The 20,901-nt window shown below is 36.5% G+C and overlaps 1 protein-coding gene across 1 annotated transcript; it reads left to right on the top strand.

The window, feature by feature from the left end:
• The first annotated feature begins 4,561 nt into the window (after positions 1-4,561).
• LOC129276496 (succinate dehydrogenase [ubiquinone] iron-sulfur subunit, mitochondrial-like) lies at positions 4,562-19,560 on the top strand. Its single transcript, XM_054912873.2, has 9 exons — positions 4,562-4,903; positions 10,544-10,624; positions 11,416-11,474; positions 12,731-12,874; positions 13,413-13,491; positions 14,815-14,931; positions 16,062-16,163; positions 16,821-16,943; positions 17,840-19,560. Exons 1-9 carry the CDS (start codon positions 4,838-4,840, stop codon positions 17,918-17,920), a joined length of 852 nt encoding a protein of 283 aa, XP_054768848.2. The 5' UTR covers positions 4,562-4,837; the 3' UTR covers positions 17,921-19,560.
• Positions 19,561-20,901: the final 1,341 nt, after the last annotated feature.

Here is a 20,901-nt window from a genome sequence, read left to right as displayed (position 1 = left end):
ATTTGTTCTTGCTTGGTCTTTCAGTTCCATTATCTTTGTCGGTAAAATAATGTCAAATTGACATATTATCGTGGGTAGCCTCCTGTATAGGCTATCGACAATGATTAGAAAAAGTCTTAATCTAAAAAAAAATCAGCTCGCGCTTCGCGCTCGAATGATTGATATATTTAGTGATAATTTTGCCGAAAATTTTGCTTAAACTTCCCTCAGATATCTAAAATTTCCGCTCGCTCTCCGCGCTCGCATTAAGATACACATATTGTTAAATTGCATATGCCACATCTGAGTTTGTTCTTTATATAAAAAAAAAACGTGTGAAAATGTTGAGTTTTCAAATCAAAACATCAAAAGTTGCTTAGTTCTATGCCTACATTCTTCATGGTTACATTGATTCGAAAGTTCTGTTTTTAGTTCTAAATCTGAAGAAAACATTAGCTCGCGCTTCGTGCTTGTTTACTGTGTTCTTTAATAAAAATATGTTTAACCAGTCTAGTTTTCAGGTCCAAAATCTATAAAAAAAAAAATAATAAAAAAAAATCGGCTCGCGCTTTGCGCTCGCTTTATTTGATTAGTGAGAAATGTATTACATTAATGAGTCACTGCAAATAGTTGATTAACATGTCATTTCCAGTAAGGTTAATGAAAAGTATCAGCTCGCATTAATTGTTATATACGCATATTGTTTATGTAAAAACTGCTTATGTCCAGTTTTCCGGTCGAAAAAAAAATCGGCTCGCGCTTCGCGCCCGCATCATTTGTTTGGTTAATATCCACCCTCTGCATGGTTACAATCGAGTTTTCAGGTCGGAATATAATTTTTTTGCAGCTCGCGCTTTCCACTCGCTCTATATTTGATTAGTGAGAAATGTATTCTATTAATGATTCCCTTTTTGTCAGGGCAGTTAATTAAAAGTTTCAGCTCTCCATAGCTTGAATTGTTTAGTTACATTATGCGTATTGTTACAAAAAGTGCTTACTAAATGTCGGAAATAAAAAATTTCAGCTCGCGCTTCGCAATCGCATCAATTATTGTTTGGTTATTATATCCATCATTTTTATGGTTACAATCGAGTTTTCAGGTCGAAATACAAAATGATCTAGCTAGCGCTTCAACCGCGTAGCCATGCAGTATTTAATTTTGGAGGGGGCGGTAAGTGCACGCGAAGCGTGCCACCGTGCCAACACTTACAGAGCGCGCGAAGAGCGCTCCCTAGGGTGCAGGGAGGGGGAGTTTCCCGCGCGGAGCGCGAAGTTTTTGATATCTCATCAAATTCAAATCAAAAGAAGGCGTCTCTAGTATACCCTTATCAACTCGAATATTGACTTGCTTTGATTAAAAAAAATTGTTTTCGAAAGAAATTATGAGCTCTCCAAAAAATGGGAAAAAATTGGAGAATTTGAAATAATTTCTCTTTCCGCGCAAAGCGCGGAAGCTTAAAACGTTTTAAAAGAGAGAGAGAAGAAATGATACAATTATGCCTATCTTGGTCACATCAGATTTGAGTGTAAAAAGTATATCCACATTAAATTTCGTTAACTCAAGTCGCAAAACAGAGTAGAAAATTGGTATATACATAAAAAATAGACCCTATTCCTTCCCGCGAATGGCGTTGAATCTCTGATTTTTGGAAATTTATCTGAAACTTTAACCTGTTCTAAGTTTGATATATCTTAGAATATATATAACTCAATTAAGAAGAAAAACGAGCTCAAAATGTGAAAGGGATGATGCAAGCTAGAAGAGGAACTTTTCCCTTGCTCGCGAAGCACGGCTGAAACCTCTGTGATTTATTTTGGAAGAAAAATTGTTTCGCTCATATTAAGGGCCTCTTTTTTTTTTATCAAGAAGCTTCAGTGATATTCAAAATTTCAAATCAATGACGCAAAATAAGACAGGAGATGGATGTGCAGCGATATAGAATAAAGTTTGATATCGTAAACACTATTGCAACTAGCATGGCACGAATTTATTTCCTCTCCCTTTGAGCAGACACTTTGCCAAAAATTACTTGCTGAAAAGCGGAAGAAAAAGCACTTGGGGACTCGGGAATGAAAGTAATGTTTACCCGCTCCGAACAGAAGAGCCAACATTTTGTATCAATGCAATATTAAAAAAAAACACTTTTCATACTCTTTACACCCATGTATACTTAATAATTTCTGGCAAGAACATACAATTCCCACGGCCGGGAAGGGGAAACATAGAGTAGAAAAAAGATGTGGGAAACAAAAGAGAATGGCAATTTTGATATTTTTCTCGCGCGAAGCGCGGAAGCAAATTTATAGCATGAAGAGAGAAGATTACGTCTCGTTTATGTTGTTATTCTTTTGACCAAAAAGAAGGAAAAAACAACAAGAGCTATACCTTTGTTCCCTTTTCTCCTTTCGCTTTTTCTTTTTCTCCTTTTCCTCTTATTTTTTTCTTTCTGGGAGCGTTTTGAGGGGGGCGACCGCCCCCACCGCCCCCTGGCTACGCGCCTGTAGCGCTTCGCGCTCGAATGTTTGGATTGAGAACAGTCTTTAACAGGATCTTTATGCTGCATGGCCAGTATTAAAAATTTCAGCTCGCGGCGCTTTGCGCTCCCATGGATCGTTTTCTAAATACCCCCCGACCATGATGATTTCAAAAGCTGCCCACAGTGTTCAATTTTCAGGGCTAAATAGGCCTATATATAAAATATCCAAAAATTTGAGCTCGCGCTTCGCGCTCGCATGGTAATTTAGATTCAGGCCACATGAAATACCTTATGTAATTTATGTTGCTTCTAAAAATGAAAATTTAGTTAGGACTAACCCCTTAAAAAAAAAAGAAAGAAAGAAAATAAGATTTTGGCCGCCGCGACGGGAAAAAGTGGATGAAATCGCCCCCCGCCCATTGAAGAAAGCTGCAACTGATCCTGGGTATGACGAAAGACTGGCTGAGGAGAATGAAGAACACCTCCAAGATTCATGGTCGCCGGACGTCGGTAATCGCTACCGATATATTTTTTTGTAATCAGGGCCTCCACATCCCCCCACTGGAAAAAGGCTTATAAAGACGCCCCTGCACGCACCCCCACTGGAAATCACGTTGACGAGCAACAGAATAAATGAATGAAGTCCTATTGGTCCCAAATGACGGATATATGGAAGCAATAACCTTTTCTTCTTTTTTTTTCCTTGTCAATTTGACAAGAAAAAAAAAGAAGAAAAAAAATAACAAGACAGTAAAAAATAAAAATAAAAATAAAAAAATAATTCACTGCCAAATCTTTATAATTTGGCAGTGAATTTTTTTTTACTTTTATTTTTATTTTTTACTGTCTTGTTATTTTTTTTCTGACGAAAACCTCCAGCGCCCCTATTAAAGAGGGAACCAACTGAACACTTTATTTCTTATATATAGCTTCTATCGATAGGAGAAGCGCTGTATCGCTTTATATCGACCCTGGATCCACCTCTGATACGTTGACTCTGTACCTCTGACATGTCGGACGTTTTATCCGACAAGTCCCATTTTATCCGACAGTTACCATTACCTTAGGCCTCCTTTTTTGTAAATGGCGAGCCCGAAATATTTGGTACGTGGCCAGGTATAGGCAGCTAGGCCATTTTTAACGTACGTTTGATTTTAAAACGTTCAATTGAAATCAACGTTAAGCTTACTCAATTCAACCTACTTCTTCTTTTTGAACTCTATGAAACTCGCGGTTCCAGGATTGCTCTTGAAGGGATGGTGCGGGCTGAAAATATTTATATCTAAATAAATAGAGTAAAATTCACAAAGCAAAATGCTGAAAATTTCATCAAAATCGGATAACAAATAACGAAGTTAATGAATTTTAAATTTTTTCAATATTTTGTGAAACCAGTTGTAAGCACATCGTCAGGTGGGCTGATGATGTCACATCCACACTTTCCTTTTTCTTATATTATTACATGAAATCATAATTGTTTAATTTTTTCATACATGTGTAAATAATATGTGTCTCCATATAAGTTGCGTCAATAGATAACTAATGCACTTAATCAGTTGTCTTGCAATCCAATTGGTTTAGTTCTTGGTAGAATTTTTTTGAAAGAAACCTTACTGAATAAAATACAAAAGAACAAGTGGGGATATGACATCATCAGCCCACAAAATGAATATTCATGAAGACATGCCTAGAACTGTTTCACCGGAATGATGCAAATCTTTAAAATTCAATAACTTCGTTATTTTGTTATCAGATTTTGATCAAATAATTTTCAGCATTTTGCTCTGTGAATTTTACTCTATTCATTTAAGATATAAATATTTTCAGCCCGGACCATCCCTTTAAAAGTATCATATGGTAGTTCCCCCCCCCTCATCCGGGGTGTTCATGTTCACTCATGTAAGAGCATATAGTTTTTCCCCCGAAAACTTGACAAGCCCAAATGATAACAGCTTTTCTCTCCCCAGGCAATCCACTTTAAGCCAGCAAAAAAAGTTGTTTCTCACAAATGAAAAGTTCCTCCTTTTTAGTTGGGGCAAATTTTACGGGGTGCGCACAGAACTCCCCCCCCCCCCCCCCCGTCTCCACCAGGCCCAGGATGATTCGTTGTTATTAGTCTATGTTCAGTGCATGGTTCTACATAACATGGAAAAGGCAGCAGAGCAATAGAATCCCAGTGCAGTCAAGAAATTAACCTTTTTCCAGACAATTTCATGGTAGTTATAATGATACACTGTACTTCACGTACCGCATTATCTTGTGAACTAGTACAAAACGCCTCGTTTTACGTCTATTTTCTTACCCTCTTTTGTAACGTAAATCGGCCGGTGATATAACGCTCAGAAAATACACCAACGATTACCTGTGAAATCGAATGCGAAATGGCGACTGTACTTCGAAATTCATTATCTCTGCTTCAGAGACAAAATATATCACAATCATGTCAGGTAAGCTTTGTTATATTTTATCTCATTTAATTTGATACTGAAATGCCTTATTATCAATCCTGTTATGAGTTGGAATATCGCTTTTTATTTTTGTTAGAACTGTCTTGGTCTTGGATATGGATACCGGCAATACCGGTACCGTAGGCCTACTGTTATGTCACAAGCGATTCCGATGCACACAATGCGAATGGGGGTATCACGATTCTGTGATACAGTAATATGGATTGCGCAGCGCAGGAGTTAACTCACTGATTGAATCTAAAGCAATTTATTGTGTTAGCATTGCCATTGCCATTGGCATTAGTGAGAGTGGTAAAATTAACCAAAGTAGACATGGTAGACAGTCGCAGTAGGCTAACATTGTAACCTCTGTTAGATTCATACTTTCCAAAGAAGACATCAAGGCTCCATGTACAAGACAAACCGTGGATGACACCAGCCATCAAATCCTTGATTTCAGAGCGGCAAACCGCTTTTGCTCAAAACGATATTCCAAGATGGCATCAGCTGAGGAACAAGGTGAAACGACAGATTGTACTTTCCAAAGCTGATTACTACGTCAACCGGGTTCAGAAGATGAAGAAGTCAAATCCATCGAAATGGTATAGACACATCAAGATAATGACAAGTGGTCAGGTGAAGTCACCAAAGATTGATATCCCTAGTACTGATCCCTGTGACCTGAGGAGCTGTGCAGAAGAGATCAATAGGTTCTTCACTGACATAGCAAAGGACATCCCAAAGTTGAACACATCTACTTTGCCATCTTATCTCCCTGCAAGCAAACTCCTTCCCTTTGTACAACCGTATCAGGTCTACAGAGAGCTGAAGAACATCAAACAGAGTAAGGCTCCCGGTCCAGATGGGATCCCAGCTAGAGTGATAAACCTCTTCGCCTACGAGTTATGCATACCACTTTGCGATATCTTGAATTCTTCTTTTCAGCAAGCAGTGGTGCCTGAGTGCTGGAAACGGGCTTGCGTTGTTCCAGTGCCCAAAGTCCCGCAGCCCACTATTGAAAACCTACGACCTGTATCACTGACAGATCATTTTTCAAAAGTAGCTGAGAAGTTTGTTGCTAATTGGGCTCTAAAAGACATGGAAGGGTCCATCGACAAAGCTCAGTTTGGAAATAGAAAGGGTATGTCAACATCGCACTATCTGATTGATCTCCTCAATGTAATACATGCTAATGTTGACAAACCGAAATCAATATGTACCCTATTGGCCACTGATTTCTCCAAGGCCTTCGATCGGATTGACCACAACCTGGCTCTATCAAAGCTCTTAGACATGAATGTTCAACCAGCATTGGTTGCATGGATATGCAACTTCTTGAAAGACCGGCAACAGTGTGTTAAGTACAGATCAGTAGTCTCAGGATGGAAGAACATACAAGCTGGTGCCCCGCAAGGAACTCGTTTAGGCCCGCTTATTTTCCTCTGCTTGATCAATGATGCATGCCAACAGAGTCCTAATCTACATTGGAAATACGTAGATGATCTCTCGATACTAGAAAACAGGAAAACGAGCGACCCTGCCACCATCCAGAAGAGTGCGGATGAGCTTCAGCAGTGGTCTAAAGATAACAACATGAAACTCAACCCGAGTAAATGTGCTGTCATGCACATAAGTTTCATGAGAACAAGTCCACCAAATCCCACTGTTGAACTCGAAGGGCAGGAACTATCTGAAGTCCAGTTCATGAAACTACTTGGAGTTTGCATTCAGAAAGATTTGAAATGGACATATCATGTCAATGAGATCACCAAGCGCGCAAGCATGAGGCTTCATATGTTGCGCATCCTCAAGGGATTCAAACTACCCCTTGATGATTTGAAGGTAATTTATTCCTCCTATGTTCGTCCAGCATTAGAGTACTGTGCACCAGTTTGGCACTCTGGACTTGACGCATCACAGAGAAAACAAATTGAGAGGATACAAAAACGCGCATTCCGCCTCATGCTTGGGCCTGCTTACCAAGATTATGACCATGCACTAGAAGTGCTCAACCTATCTACTCTTGATAAGCGGAGAGAAGGACTATGTATGAGACTAGCAAAGGGCGTGAGTCTTCATTCCTCCCCCTTTCACGACTGGCTACCTCCAACTCGTGAGGCGGTCCACAAACGTTCACTACGTCACAGCAATATGTACACTGAAATACGCTGTAGAACAGAACGCCGTCGCAAAAGCGCTGTCCCATACATGGTCCGACTACTCAACAATCAATCGAATATGTAATTAATTTAAAAAACTATGATTAATTAAAACATGCCTTTTCAGTTAATACATGATACGACATCTCAACAAGCAATCAATGTGTTAACAATATCCAAATTATGCAAATAGATTTTAAACAAAACGATATTAATATGCTATCGTCTAATATGATAATATTATTATTGTTATTATTATGTTTTCGTTTACTTTAAATTCTGGTTACGATTCTTTGTAGCAAAATGATAACAATAATAAAGCTTACATATTTGTGCTCAATATTACTTTTACCACATCTAGCATTGCTTGTTTTCAATGGGCATACTTGTTTTTTCCCCATCTTGGTATAATCGTTTAATATGCTAATTCCATGTTTATACATGTACAACCAGAAATTGTTTAATCAATCATTAGATTTATGATATCTCTTATTTCCTTGTAAGCCAGGTGAAATGCACCTATCTCATTGACAAAATCCCTTTAAGCAGTTTTACCAACCTTATCGTCATTTTCCCCCTTATTCCGGCACTAGTTATATTTCATCTTCAATTCTTTAAAGAAATGCCATTTGTTTATAATTTCTGTTACTTATTTCATTCATGCAAGCTTATGAATTACTGACTTTATCCCCACAGAATCATACTGTTGTTACAACTATCCAAGATTACTTTTATCCCATGTATAAAATTATTCTACTCTTCTCCTTTCTTAAATTTCAACATATAACATTTATTTTATTACTTTTACATGTCATTTTGTTATAGTCACTGTTATTGTATATATTTTGTATTTTACCTTGTACAGAATTTCGCAATTCAGCCTTCGGCTGCGATGAAGTTTTCTTAATAAACCATTTCAATTACAATTACAATTACAACATTAATTTAGACGAGTCTTAAATTTCTTGGCTTGCACTGCAGCCATCATGCAATATGCTGTTTATGCAGACATTGGAAGAAATTTTTTAAACAGTCGTTCGTTGGCCGTCTTTCCAGACTAACTTTCATGACTTTAGAAAAGTGGAAGAAGATGATTTGACATGGTTGAGATGATGAAGGAACGTGTGTAACATCTAACATATTAAGAAAGAAGGAATTTCGGAATCTTTGAGAACTAGACTAGAGTCTAGAAAAAAGAAAGGAAGGCAGCTGGCAGCAGGGGATATAATGTTAGGCCAAAAGCTTCGGTCTCTGTTATGTTGGTTGTTCCGCTGAACTACGTTGGCTCCACTCACCAAATACAGAGACAGAAGTTCTAGCGCGATCTGTACAGGGGACTCGATGGCCATATGTTTATGTACTTAAGTTCGGATAAAATGGGGGAGTGAAGTTGCGCGACAGCCGAAGTAAGTCACTGTTTTCCCCTTTTAAGTTTATTTTTCCTCGTTTTGGTGCATTTCAGGCCAAAACAGTATAATAATCTCTATTTTGGTTCAATTCTTTTTCAATATTTTTATGAAATAAAGACAAAAATCGATGTGCCCCATCCGGAGGATTTTGCATTGTAAGTCCCCTAATGGTGGCTGCACGATAGCGAGCCGTCTGTGTACGAGGAGAAATAAAAAAATAAAAAAATGCTGAAAAACTCCTCGAAACAGACGGCTGCCAGCTGTCTACAGGGGATGGTGACTTCAGTCATGTCAGTCAATAATTGGCAGTGACATTTTTTCAGGACAAAAATTGAAAGGATTGGGGAAAGGGGTGGGGCAGAAAATACATTCTATCACATGGCATCTTGTTCATTTATTGTAATGATATAGAGCTCTACATAGTCTACATGTAGGTCTTTGAGGTAAATTTACAAATTAAATTTGAAATATACTCTTGGGGAAAATATGTTTTAAAAGCATTTTAACATTTAGTTTATGAAGAAAAAAAAGAAAGGAGGAGGACCTTTGGTTTTTTTTAAAGGGTGGACCACAGCATGCACTCCTATTGTATTTATTCCAAATAACTTGCTTCTCTTTTTTCCCCCAAAATGATCGATCGCTGTTTGAAAAAATATATATTCACCAGTTGGACTTGAAAATATTTGAAAATCATGAAAATCATTGAATAATTCTTTCCCTGAAAAAAAATCATGAAATAAAAATTTTTACAGATTTTACACAAGTTTACAAAGAGAATTTTTCTTTTAAATGAATGAAAAATAGGATTAAAAGAAAGGAAGCATACATGAAACGATTAGCATAAAGCATACTATTTGTACTATGGCCATATTCATAGACCTTGGCTTGTATCAATGTACAGTATGTAGTGTACATACTACATGCACATCCTTCTAGGCCTCATCAAGTGTTGTAACTATTCAGAACTGAAGGGCAATTCCATGAAATATGTTCGTCCAACCCCCTTTATGCGGGACCTTCATGAAATTTTCTGTCTCAGATTAGTTGTTCTTTTGACAGTCTGTAATGCTCTCAATGACCATGACTTGGTCAGTTTATGAAGTGAAGTAAAACTTGAGAAAAATGGGGGTTGGACGTACAAAAAGGTTGATTATTTTATGGAATTGCCAAGAAACTTCTGAAATGAGACCTGACAGTATTGCTTTAGATATGCCTAGTTTTAGAAAATGAAAAATAATAAGAAGATGCAAACAAGAATCCATTTGGAATTATTAATTGTAAATTATAGAGAAATTAATTTTTTACTGTTGAGCTGGGGATTCATCACAGGGTTAGTGTGACTGAATGACATAATGACTGAAATGAAGTTTCTGAATTACTGAAAAAATTGTATGTGTAGCCTACATATCAATTTGTTGACCACTGAATTTTGTATTCCTGGGTACAGGTAGCCAGGAGGCTCCTAGAGAGTAAAAATCATTTACTAACGTAGTGTATGCTTACTCTCTACGCTGTTACAAACGCATATCCTTGATATGCGTTTGGCGAAGTACAATAAGAAACAAGATGGCCGCGTAAACATCGCGCAAGTTTCCCCTTGTCTTTTCATAATATTTTTCTCATTTTTTAAACGAATTCTTGTTTAAAAATGAAATCAATATCGTAGAAATGTCGGAAATTAAGTTGTATCCCATTTACATGATTTAGGGCTTGATCTTTTAGGAAAGTAGAAATCTTGGGGGCGAAAGTTTCTGTTTTTTCCACTGTACTCGCACATGAATGGGACGCAATCCCTGGCTTCGTGGAGAGTAAGCATACGTTAGTAAATGATTTTTACTCTCTATGAGCCTCCTGGCTAGGTACAGGGACCACCTTTTTTTCAGTAGCCAACAAATGAACAGAAAAGAATGAAATTCCTGGCTATATTGGTAATTAACCCTTCTTGATTTTCAACAGATAGTATTCTTACAAATTTGAAAGGTTGCATAATATGTATTTACATGTACAATTATGCACTCAATTTATTTTGTGTTAGGGTTTACGAGCGTGACCGTGTTTTTTTTTTCATACAGGCAATAAGGCTTGCACAGACTGCTGCTGCGGCTTCTGATAAACCAGCCGAAAAGTTGAAGACTTTTTCTATTTACAGATGGGTAAGTCCCCTTGCATTTTTGTAGGTAATCAGTTATTTTTAAGATGCTCATGTGTTTTTATGTGATAAAATTGTATGTTGTGCCTTAAATTTATATTTTGTACCCTGTATCTACATGTATCCCTAGTGGTATACATGTATTTGAAGGTAATCAGTTATATTGGTTTGGTAGATTCATGTTCATAAAGTTGAGCTTTCAATATTTATTTTCTAGTATGTAAACAACTACCTGTCTCGATCAAATAAAACCTTTTTACAGGTAACTTAGTCTACCCCTTATCTAAATGTAGAGACCCACTGAACATACATGTATGGAACACGACAAATTTCATCAATATCAGGAATTCAGAAGTTTATTTTAGTAGAGTTTTACAACAATTTTGGTACAATGTTTCACAATACAGTGATATGCCTACAGTTGGTTTTCAATTCAGTACAAAACAATTAATTTCTATTCATTATCAATTTCATTGAATGTAGATGTACACACTCTCTATGATGCAGGGGGGGGGGGAAGGGAAGGAAAGGCAAGAAACGGACAAATTGTCTCAGAAAGACAGAAACTCATAGGGCACTTTGGCATATATTCTAAACTGAAATTGAAGAATCTTGGTGAATTTTGTTAATATTTTCAAAATTTCTAGAGGGCAATTGACCCCCTATTCACCCCCCCCCCCTCCTTGCCGCTGCATACGGCCATGATAATTTAACCAAGATTGGATTCCGCTCAAACATTTTCCATCCACGAATACCGATTTCTATTCATTTTGCTTTTCTCTTTGATTTTTGTAGGATCCAGACAAGGAGGGGGACAAGCCCCGCATGCAGACCTATGACGTTGATCTCAATACGTGAGTCAGACATACGTGATATCATTTGATGATTAATAGGAACCCGCACTATGTGTACAGGAAAGGGGGTCACACAAGTTACAGTATGTGATCTTGCATCACGTAGGGATCTATTGTAGAAATGGTCGCTTATTTCAGTCATATAAAGTCTAATAACGTGTGTGCACTTGTAGAAATCTCTTGTGAAAGTGGCTACTTACTTCAGTCATTTAAAGTAACAGTGTGTGCACCCCAATAATAGTATACTGTACAGATCAGTGATGTACCCGGCAGAAATCTCCTCTTGTGAAAATGACCACTTCAGTCATTTACTGAGCCATTTGCGTAATGAGTATAAAATTGGTTACCGGTAACTTATTCTTTATATTAATCATTGATGCATACATGTATATATTCCCATTTAAGTGATTATGCTCTGGTACATTAACTATGCCCCAAGTATAAGAAATCAGGGCATCTTCCTACATGTATGCACAAATATTATTGGAAGCCTACTCGCGTAAAGGACAAGTCCACCCCAACAAAAAGTTGATTTGAATAAAAAGAGAAAAATCCACAGGCATAACTGAAAATTTCATCAAAATCGGATGTAAAATAAGAAAGTTATGGCATTTTAAAGTTTTGCTTAATTTTACAAATTTCTGGGGTGGACTTGTCCTTTAATACTGAATGCATCTTTCTCTCTACATGTATGAGAGACAATTTAAATGACAATGAAATGAACCTTAATGCACACCCCAAGACAGACTCCACTTAAAATGCTGGAAAGATTAATTGAAAGCATGTAAAGAACATGAAAATTGTATCAAATTTTCAATAGAATGTCTGTGTGTAGTACATAATCTGTGAAATAATTGAAGTGTACCAATTTCGCCACCTGTGAAACCAGTGAACAATACAATTGAATGTACAAGATTAAAACCATTCATTGAACAGTGAGGACATTTAATGAAGTTATGCTTGCTTGTTACCCTTTACAAGCTTTGCTTTTTAGTGGGCCACTCCATTTTTCCAACATATCTTGCATATTATTATCAAATTGGAAATATTATCTTCTGTATCAAGTGTATATTTTTTATATTTGGTTTATTTGAATATTTATGTCATTTATATTGTCTGATGTTATGTTTTATATATTGTTATTATTGCATTGTAAAATTTGTTGGAAAAATGAATAAATAAATGAATGAATGAACGAATGAATGTTAACGCCAACTTGTTTTGTGTGTGTCCCCCACCCCCCTCCCTATGTATAGGTGTGGCCCCATGGTCCTTGATGCTTTGATTAAGATCAAGAATGAGATCGACCCTACTTTGACCTTCAGGAGATCATGTCGAGAGGGCATCTGCGGGTCATGCTCCATGAACATCAATGGGACCAATACACTGGCTTGTATAAGGTAAGTTAAACAACAACAATCTTATTTAAGTACTTCAGTTATCATTGGCTTATAAAAAACAATAATCTCTCCTTATCATCATCTGTGAACTTAAGCAACACCCCCCTCCTCATCATCAATATTAGTACACTGGCTTGCATTAGGGAAGTTATATGACAACAGAAATCTCATTTGAGTACCTTACTTTTCATTGGCTTGTAAAACTACCCACCCCCCTCTTATCATCATCTGTTAACTTGAATCCCTCCCCCCCCCCCAAAAAAAAAAAAAAAGGTCTAATGTTTTATTATATATATATTTTTTGTGTATTGTATATAATTTTAACTTATTTGTATTCATTGATGTGGCTTAAAATGTCACTGCATTTCAAAACGCCTCCATCTCCACTTTCCCTTTAGCCTGTTGTACATGTGTTCACATATAATAGGATGAAAGCATGTTATTCACCCAGATGACTTCTACTCTTTCACTGATTTTCAAGCTTATGAAAAATATGATTATGTAGTATTTTTATTACATCTTTTTTGTTCTTATATAGCCGTATTGACAGAGGTTCTAGCAAGGCCACTAAGATATATCCTCTTCCTCATATGTATGTCATCAAGGATCTTGTCCCGGTGAGTGGATTTTTTTGCTGACATTTATGGAAGTCATACTTTGCACTATCGTAGTCAGGTTATTTTGCAGATATAGACATGTGCTTTACCATAGTAAATATTTGTAGTGTTTGACTGTCCCAGTGAATAAAAATCTTGCTGACGTTAATGGAAGTACTGTAATACTTAAAACTATTTATTGTTTTATTGTTTGCAGATGTAGACATGTTCATTAACATAGTAAATATTTGTCAAATCTATGACTGTTATTAAAAGTTTATATGTTTACAAGTTTATACCTTTAATGGCTTTCATACCAAGGCCATTCTTTATGAAGCTATATACTACAATTTAGTGGGACAGGCTGTGCACAGACAGGGGCATGATTAGGATTAAGCGGAGAGGGGAGGGGGGCACTTGCTTTCCAAAGAGCAAGACTCGGTGAGCTGTATTGGAATATGATTATTATTTTTTTTAAATTTACAATCCAATATACAAATGTATGACTGATGTAGAGAGGGAGAGAGAAAGAGAGATTAAAAGAGAGGGGTTTATATAATGTTCAATAGGTGTACAAGCAGTTGGTGTACTTTTCATTTTGCTTTTTTTCACATGGACAAACCCCATTTGGTCTACTATCAGTTACTAGTAGGTTTAATTTCCATTTGCCACACATTATACTTGGTACTCTTAATATCTACTTAGGGGGTGTTGCAAGAAAATATTTGCGATCAATTGCAAATATTCCGTTGCAATTTTACATCTGATAGATCAACGTTAGCTGTAGCAAATCAGATTAAACTTCTTGTTTCAAGGAGCAAATTAGCAATCAATCACTAATTTGCAACTAACTGCAAGACACATGATCGATTTAGGGACCAAAATTGACTTGCAATTGATTGCAAGTTTCTTGCAACACCCCATTAGTCTTAGTTTTATTCATGTATAGTCTCATGCCGAGTTAATTTAATTTTCACTTTTTGTCTACTTTTTTCCCTACTCTTTCAAATGAACATTTGCTTTTTAACCATACAGACATGGATTTAGACCAATAGGATATTAGACAAAATCGGTATCGCCTCAATTGAAATTAGACAAATTGGCAGGTGGACTATAAGGCAATGTGACCGAAAGTTCAGTAGACAAACTGGGTATAGACAATCTAGGATAGGACCATGTGGGATGAGACGAAAAAGGAAAGAAGACCAGTTTAAACAAATCAGCAATCTATCAGACATTTCTGTATGTTTTAATAATATGTGCATTATTGTATTGTTGTATTTTGTATTTTTGTCTATTTTAGTATTTCTAATTTTTTTGTTGTATATTTGTATATTTCTCCAGGACATGAACAACTTCTATGCCCAATACAAATCCATAGAGCCCTATCTCCAGAGGAAGGAGGAGATCAAATATGGAGAAAAGCAATTCATCCAGTCTGTCGAAGACAGGGCCAAGTTGGTAGGTTGAAATAAAAACTTTATCTGGTTTAACCAAACAAGAATTATAGGCCAGACTTCTTTGGAATGCTAGGATTCATCCTACTTCTTTGATATGCATGACAAAGATAATGTACCAAGTAGTTCATAGAAAGTCGTTGCATACTGACATCCATTCTCGTTTCACTTTGAAGAAAATCCTTTAAAACTTTTAAACAGCCAATCAATTTCAAGGAAAGTTATTAGACCTAACAACTTTCAGAGGAGAAATATTTATCTGGCAAGTTTGGTTTTGCCCAATAGTTACCATAGTAACAGTGCTTCCCAGCTAATCAAAATCAAGGAGAGTTGTCAGACACAGCAACTTGTCAGACAAATATCAATATAACACTCTTCTGGGCCCTGTTATTATTGGTCTGATCAACCACAATTATGGAAAGCCATAACCCCAACATAGAAAATGCATGTCTGTTCAAATCTGATCTGATCAACCACAAGTATGGAATGCCTTATTCATTGAAAATGCTTCTATGTCAGTTCAAAATTATTACTAAATATGATCTTATGTAGTTTCATATGCATTGTCATCTTGACAAGGCAGTATGCTCCTCTTTGTTTACACAGGGATACTGTTCAAATTTCCTGTATGAAAAATTATGTCATTAAGCCATTCTTGAAAATTATGACAAATCTTGCCTTTGATAAGTTATAAATCTAATAATAATAGAGATTTAGTAATTTTAAAATGTTATGTAACATCTACATGTTTAACAAGCTGTCATTTGGATATATGTTTTGCTGTCTCCAATATGCATGTTCAACGTCAGAGGTCAAAAGAAGTGGGTCATGTGTGTGACTTCACCCAGAAGCATGATTTTGAAAGTTTTATTTCATTTTGAAGTTCCTGTGAATTTCAAAATGAAATTAAACTTTCAAAATCATGATTAGTTCTGAATCTCTGAAATTTTTAGATTTATTAGTTATTAAAGTCATGATTTGTCATAACTTCTGCCACACACGTGACCAAGAATGGCCCCATTGATGGTTTTTCATAGTTAAGTGTTATCTGATCATTCACAATTCTCAGTAAGACGCTACCCTGGTTATTGCATCTGAGATTCATCCAGACTTCAACCTTTTGTTTCTTTCCAGGATGGTCTATATGAGTGTATTCTGTGTGCATGTTGCAGTACCTCCTGCCCCAGCTACTGGTGGAATGGCGATAAATACCTAGGTCCAGCAGTTCTTATGCAAGTAAGTCAATTCCCATGCAGCTGCACATGGCTCAGAAAGCTTGTTATGGTAGTCATGTTTTTAATGTGATGACACTTTTCAGACTTAAGTCGGAATTCGGACTTCCTAACATATTTTCTACCATAGAAAACACATTTTTCATCAAAGAAAGGGGTAATTCTCACTGATTTCCAGACTTTTTTATCAAGCATAAAAACAATGGTAATTCCACATGTTTAGGGAGGCATGCTTGTTGTGCCGTGGTGACACTGATGGTGGTGATGATGACTTTGTTCCGGCAGATTCAAGGGCCTTATTTAGATGTAGTAATCTGTTGACAATCATTTGAAAATGGACCATTATTTGGTACATTTGACTATCTGAATGGCACTCGCATTTGATAGCGTTCTACCGTCTGTGATGGGGATGGTATACGAATGTCCAAAATTTATAAGTCATCCGTAAAATCAGGGCTATTTTTGCCTACATTGTTATTTTCAAATTTATTAAAACACTAATTTTCAATTCCTAAAATTGCAATATTTTCTGTTTTCCCAGCCCCAGGAGGCTTGGTCGCTGCACTTTCTCACAAGCTGCAATTGTGTATTTCTCCATCTCTTATTTCATGTATTGGCAAGATGATTACGAAATACTAATGATTCCATTAATTCTCTTCAGGCATACCGCTGGATGATAGACAGTCGTGATGAGCTTCAGGCTGAGAGGCTAGCACAGCTCCAGGACAAGTTCTCTGTTTACCGATGCCATACCATCATGAACTGCACCAAGACATGTCCCAAGGTAAAAACAAAAGAAGTAAATTGTACATAAGCCTGTCCAGATAATGAGATAAGTTTTTGAAGGGCCTTCAATAAGAAAAATAATATCATTACCAAGAGAGGGCAACATAAAAAAAAGTAACATTAAATGAAATTCATATTTTAACAAAATTTATAATTAAAATTGTACTTTCATTTATTTTTCATAAAGTATTTATGCATTAAAATTGTGAAAGATATTTCACCTTGTGTTGGATCATAATGGCCCAAATTCACAAAGGGGTTTTTAAAAACCATCAACTGAACCCATGGTTTATGTAGATTTCATGTATGAATTACGCTTAATTTACTACGTATATTTAAAAAAATGTCCAATACTGATGCACGCTTTTTGTCCCAGTGCGCCAAATTGACGCCTTTTTATTATATTTGATAAATTAAGCGTAATTTTTACATGAAATCTGAATAAACCATGGGTTCAACCAATGGTTTTCAAATCCACCTTCATGAATTCGGGCCAATGACTGCAGCTTGTGTGAATTACAAGATTTATTTACACAGCTACATATGAATATGCAATTGTGTAATAGTTATGTTGTTTGGGCTGTTGTCCCACTACATTACAGGGGCCTGTTTCATAAAACTTTTTATAATAACAAATTGTTTATAAAGCTACTGAAATCATTATTTTTGATTGGCTGATAGTAAACTTATTATAGATTTTGTCCTTTTGAAACAGGACTCAGAAGACTAGTGAAGAAGAAGAAATAAAGGGGGGGGGGGGAGGGGCTGGATAGTAGCTTTATTTCTCATTACAGAACAATAAAACAAATATTGATATTACATGTTTGGAAGTATTTTGAAAGTCTGAAGCAATATTTTTTTTAATTCCTTTAATTTATTTTCCCTCCTAAACAGGGACTGAACCCAGGCAGGGCCATTGGAGAGATCAAGAAACTGCTGGCAGGATTTGGCACAAAGGAGGCAGCATCCGCATAATCATCGAGGAATGATGAACAATACCACGAGAAGTCCTACATATGGGACTACATACTTCCTATTGAACTTTTGATCCAATATGCAATACATTATTCAGAGACAGAGATGGGGGCTCGGGCGATTTTGCCCCCGAAATGCTCAACAGAGCCCGAGAAAAATCCCCATTTACTGCAATTATTAAAAGCTTATCAATGTTGCAGAATTACACAGTAGGTTGTAAAAATAGTCCCGGAAATTATAGTAAAAAAAAAAGGCCTGGAACAGACTGTTCAGGGAAAACTGAAGATGCAAATTGACTTTTTTGCACTATATTTTAATTTTGACATAAAATGATGCAGATTTCCTGGGAAATGTTTTTATTCCAGAATCTATGCTGAACACATATCTACAGCAGAAAGGCGAAAGTTTTGTTTCTGTTCTATAACACTTTGTTTTTGGTTATTGCAATACTTGAATAATAAAATTATTTAAAGAGGTTAGTATTTTTAATAATCTTGGGTTGTAAGTGGTCACACATTTGAAATTATTATCGTCTAGCACGAGATATTGAATAAAAAAAAACGATAATGGAGAGGTATATTGATTAATAGTTATATCACTGAAGCAAATTGCATTCATTTTTGCTATTAAAGTGATAGTTAAAACCCAGCAAGATTCGGAATAAGTGGGACTGTTTATAGAGTAGATTCGTGAGTCAGGTATTTGCTGTTTTACACTGAATTGATATGCTGACTGCTACTCAGATTATGTGATATGTAAATAAATAGAAAAGGGTTATATGAGTTGCACAGCACAGTTAAAGTATGTTTAAAATATGTACCTGATATGATTTGAATTTTTTTTATTTTTCTGAATGAGAATGTAGGTCAATATCCTTTGTTCAATTTCAGCCAAATCTTGGGGGGAAGGGGATGGCTTTAACATTAAGAAGATGTAGCTGAATTGATTGCTGGTAAGTCGGATATGTTGCTATGTCAGTCAAATTTTGCAAGGCATTCTCGAATCTGAATTGATATACCTCATGTGGATTGATTAATCCAATTGCAGTTTGAAGATCAAATGGGAAATTATCGTATGGAAATCCTTGGCCAATAAATTCATTACCATCATAGAAAGAATAATTGTTCATGGTTTGATGTAGAAAAGATTGACCTTATGGGGAAGTTTGAAATCATACTTAAAAAAAGTTGTCAGATCCGACAACTTTCCTTGATATTGATTTGCTGAGAAACACTGTTACTATGGTAACTGCCGGATAAAATGTCCGACAAGTTCTTTCATGAACCACTCCCCAGATCACTGCACTAGTTGGATTATACTCGGGTGGGAGGGGGGGCATGTTCCCATTTAGCCATCACGCTTCAAATGTATGTGTCCAAATTGTACATGTAATTGCACTGAACTCGTTTTGAAGCAGCCCGCCCCCATTCTGTTTGGTTTAAACAAACCATATCAGAATGAACTTCAATCTTCATTGGACTTAAATCTTTATCCATATTGTATTGTGACAAATTACTTATGTAATTTATATCTTCTATTCCTGTAACCACGCACAATCTTGTGTTATACATTAAGGCATGTGTGTGTTCTTTAATCTGAGATATACATAAATTTCAGGTGAATGTGGATTTTAACAAACACATTTTGCTGTTGTGTCTGTTTTGTTGTTCTTGTGGTCAAGGATCCTCTGAAATAACCTCCAATAACAAGGAAACCAGGGCCATGAAAAAAAGGAAAATCTCAGAAATGCCAGAATCATAGACCCCCGAGTACACGAGATATCGCCAGGAAATGGGGATTTGAACCAAAATCGCTATGCATTTTTGGAGTATTTGTAGTTAAAAATTGGTGACAAGCTGTGATGTAGGTGCTTAAAAAAAGATAGGTTGGATAATAATATAGGGTATTCATATTGCGCACATATCCACCTTGTTAGGTGCTCCTATATTACCCGGGAAATGGGGATTTGAACCTAAATCGCCATGCATTTTTGGAGTATTTGTAGTTGAAAATTGGCGACAAGCTGTGATGTAGGTGCTTAAAAAAGATAGGTTGGATAATAATAACAACAATATAGGGTATTTATATTGCGCACATATCCACCTTGTTAGGTGCTCAAGGCGCTCCTATATCACCCGGCGAAGCTAGGCGTTCATAGCGCACACAGCTTTTTAAGGAATTACTTCCTACCGGTACCCATTTACCTCACCTGGGTTGAGTGCAGCACATTGTGGATCAGTTTCTTGCTGAAGGAAATTACGCCATGACTGGGATTCGAACCCACGACCCTCTGTTTCAAAGTCCGGAGACTAATCCACTGGGCCACAACGCTCCACATGGATGTGCAAGACCCATGTTCTGAGTCTTGCAGAGCTCACGCCCGATGGTGGGGCTCAGCATGTCTGAAATCAATTTGAACTACTGATGACTCTGCCCATGTCAAAATCTCATAGGACCACAGATATTAGACCAAAAGCTTTAGTCTACGTGCCTGGAGGTTATAATAAGATGAAAGAAATTGTTAATACATCCCCAGAAAAGATGGTAATTTCTGTGTACACATAAATCTACTTGACTCACAGACTAAGGGGACAATGCAAGAAACTTGCAATTGATCACAAGTCAATTTTAGGTCGAAAAATCAATTGAAAATCATGCTTTTATCGTAAATTTGCAATTAATTGATGGTCTGCTTCTTGCATCAACAAGTATAAATTGATTTACTTTAGTTGAAATTGATCTATCACTTGTAAATTTTCATCTGAAATTTGCAATTGATCGCAAATGTTTTCTTGCAACAGCCCCTTAGAAGATGTAAGCAACACATGTACCGCATATTCAGATCTGAAATAATGCTTTGAGTAAGGCACTTATTTGACTTGTGGAGGTTAAAAGGGGAAGAAAAACTGGGAGATTCAGAATTAGAAGGGGAGAGACGAAATCAAGGGAGGATATGTTGGAGAGAAGAAAAGAGAATGATA

This window comes from Lytechinus pictus, chromosome 14 (genome assembly GCF_037042905.1).
Source record: "Lytechinus pictus isolate F3 Inbred chromosome 14, Lp3.0, whole genome shotgun sequence".
Taxonomy (NCBI): Eukaryota; Metazoa; Echinodermata; class Echinoidea; order Temnopleuroida; family Toxopneustidae; genus Lytechinus; species Lytechinus pictus.
Note: the sequence above shows the minus strand (reverse complement) of the source record. Positions and strands in the feature narration are given on the sequence as shown.

What these genes read in the sequence shown, in the direction of transcription:
- LOC129276496 (XM_054912873.2), top strand. Translation starts at nt 4,838, where the DNA reads ATGGCGACTGTACTTCGAAATTCATTATCTCTGCTTCAGAGACAAAAT. An exon ending in ATATATCACAATCATGTCAG is followed by an intron (nt 4,904 to 10,543) that starts GTAAGCTTTGTT and finishes TTTTTCATACAG; the next exon opens with GCAATAAGGCTTGCACAGAC. An exon ending in AATACACTGGCTTGTATAAG is followed by an intron (nt 12,875 to 13,412) that starts GTAAGTTAAACA and finishes GTTCTTATATAG; the next exon opens with CCGTATTGACAGAGGTTCTA.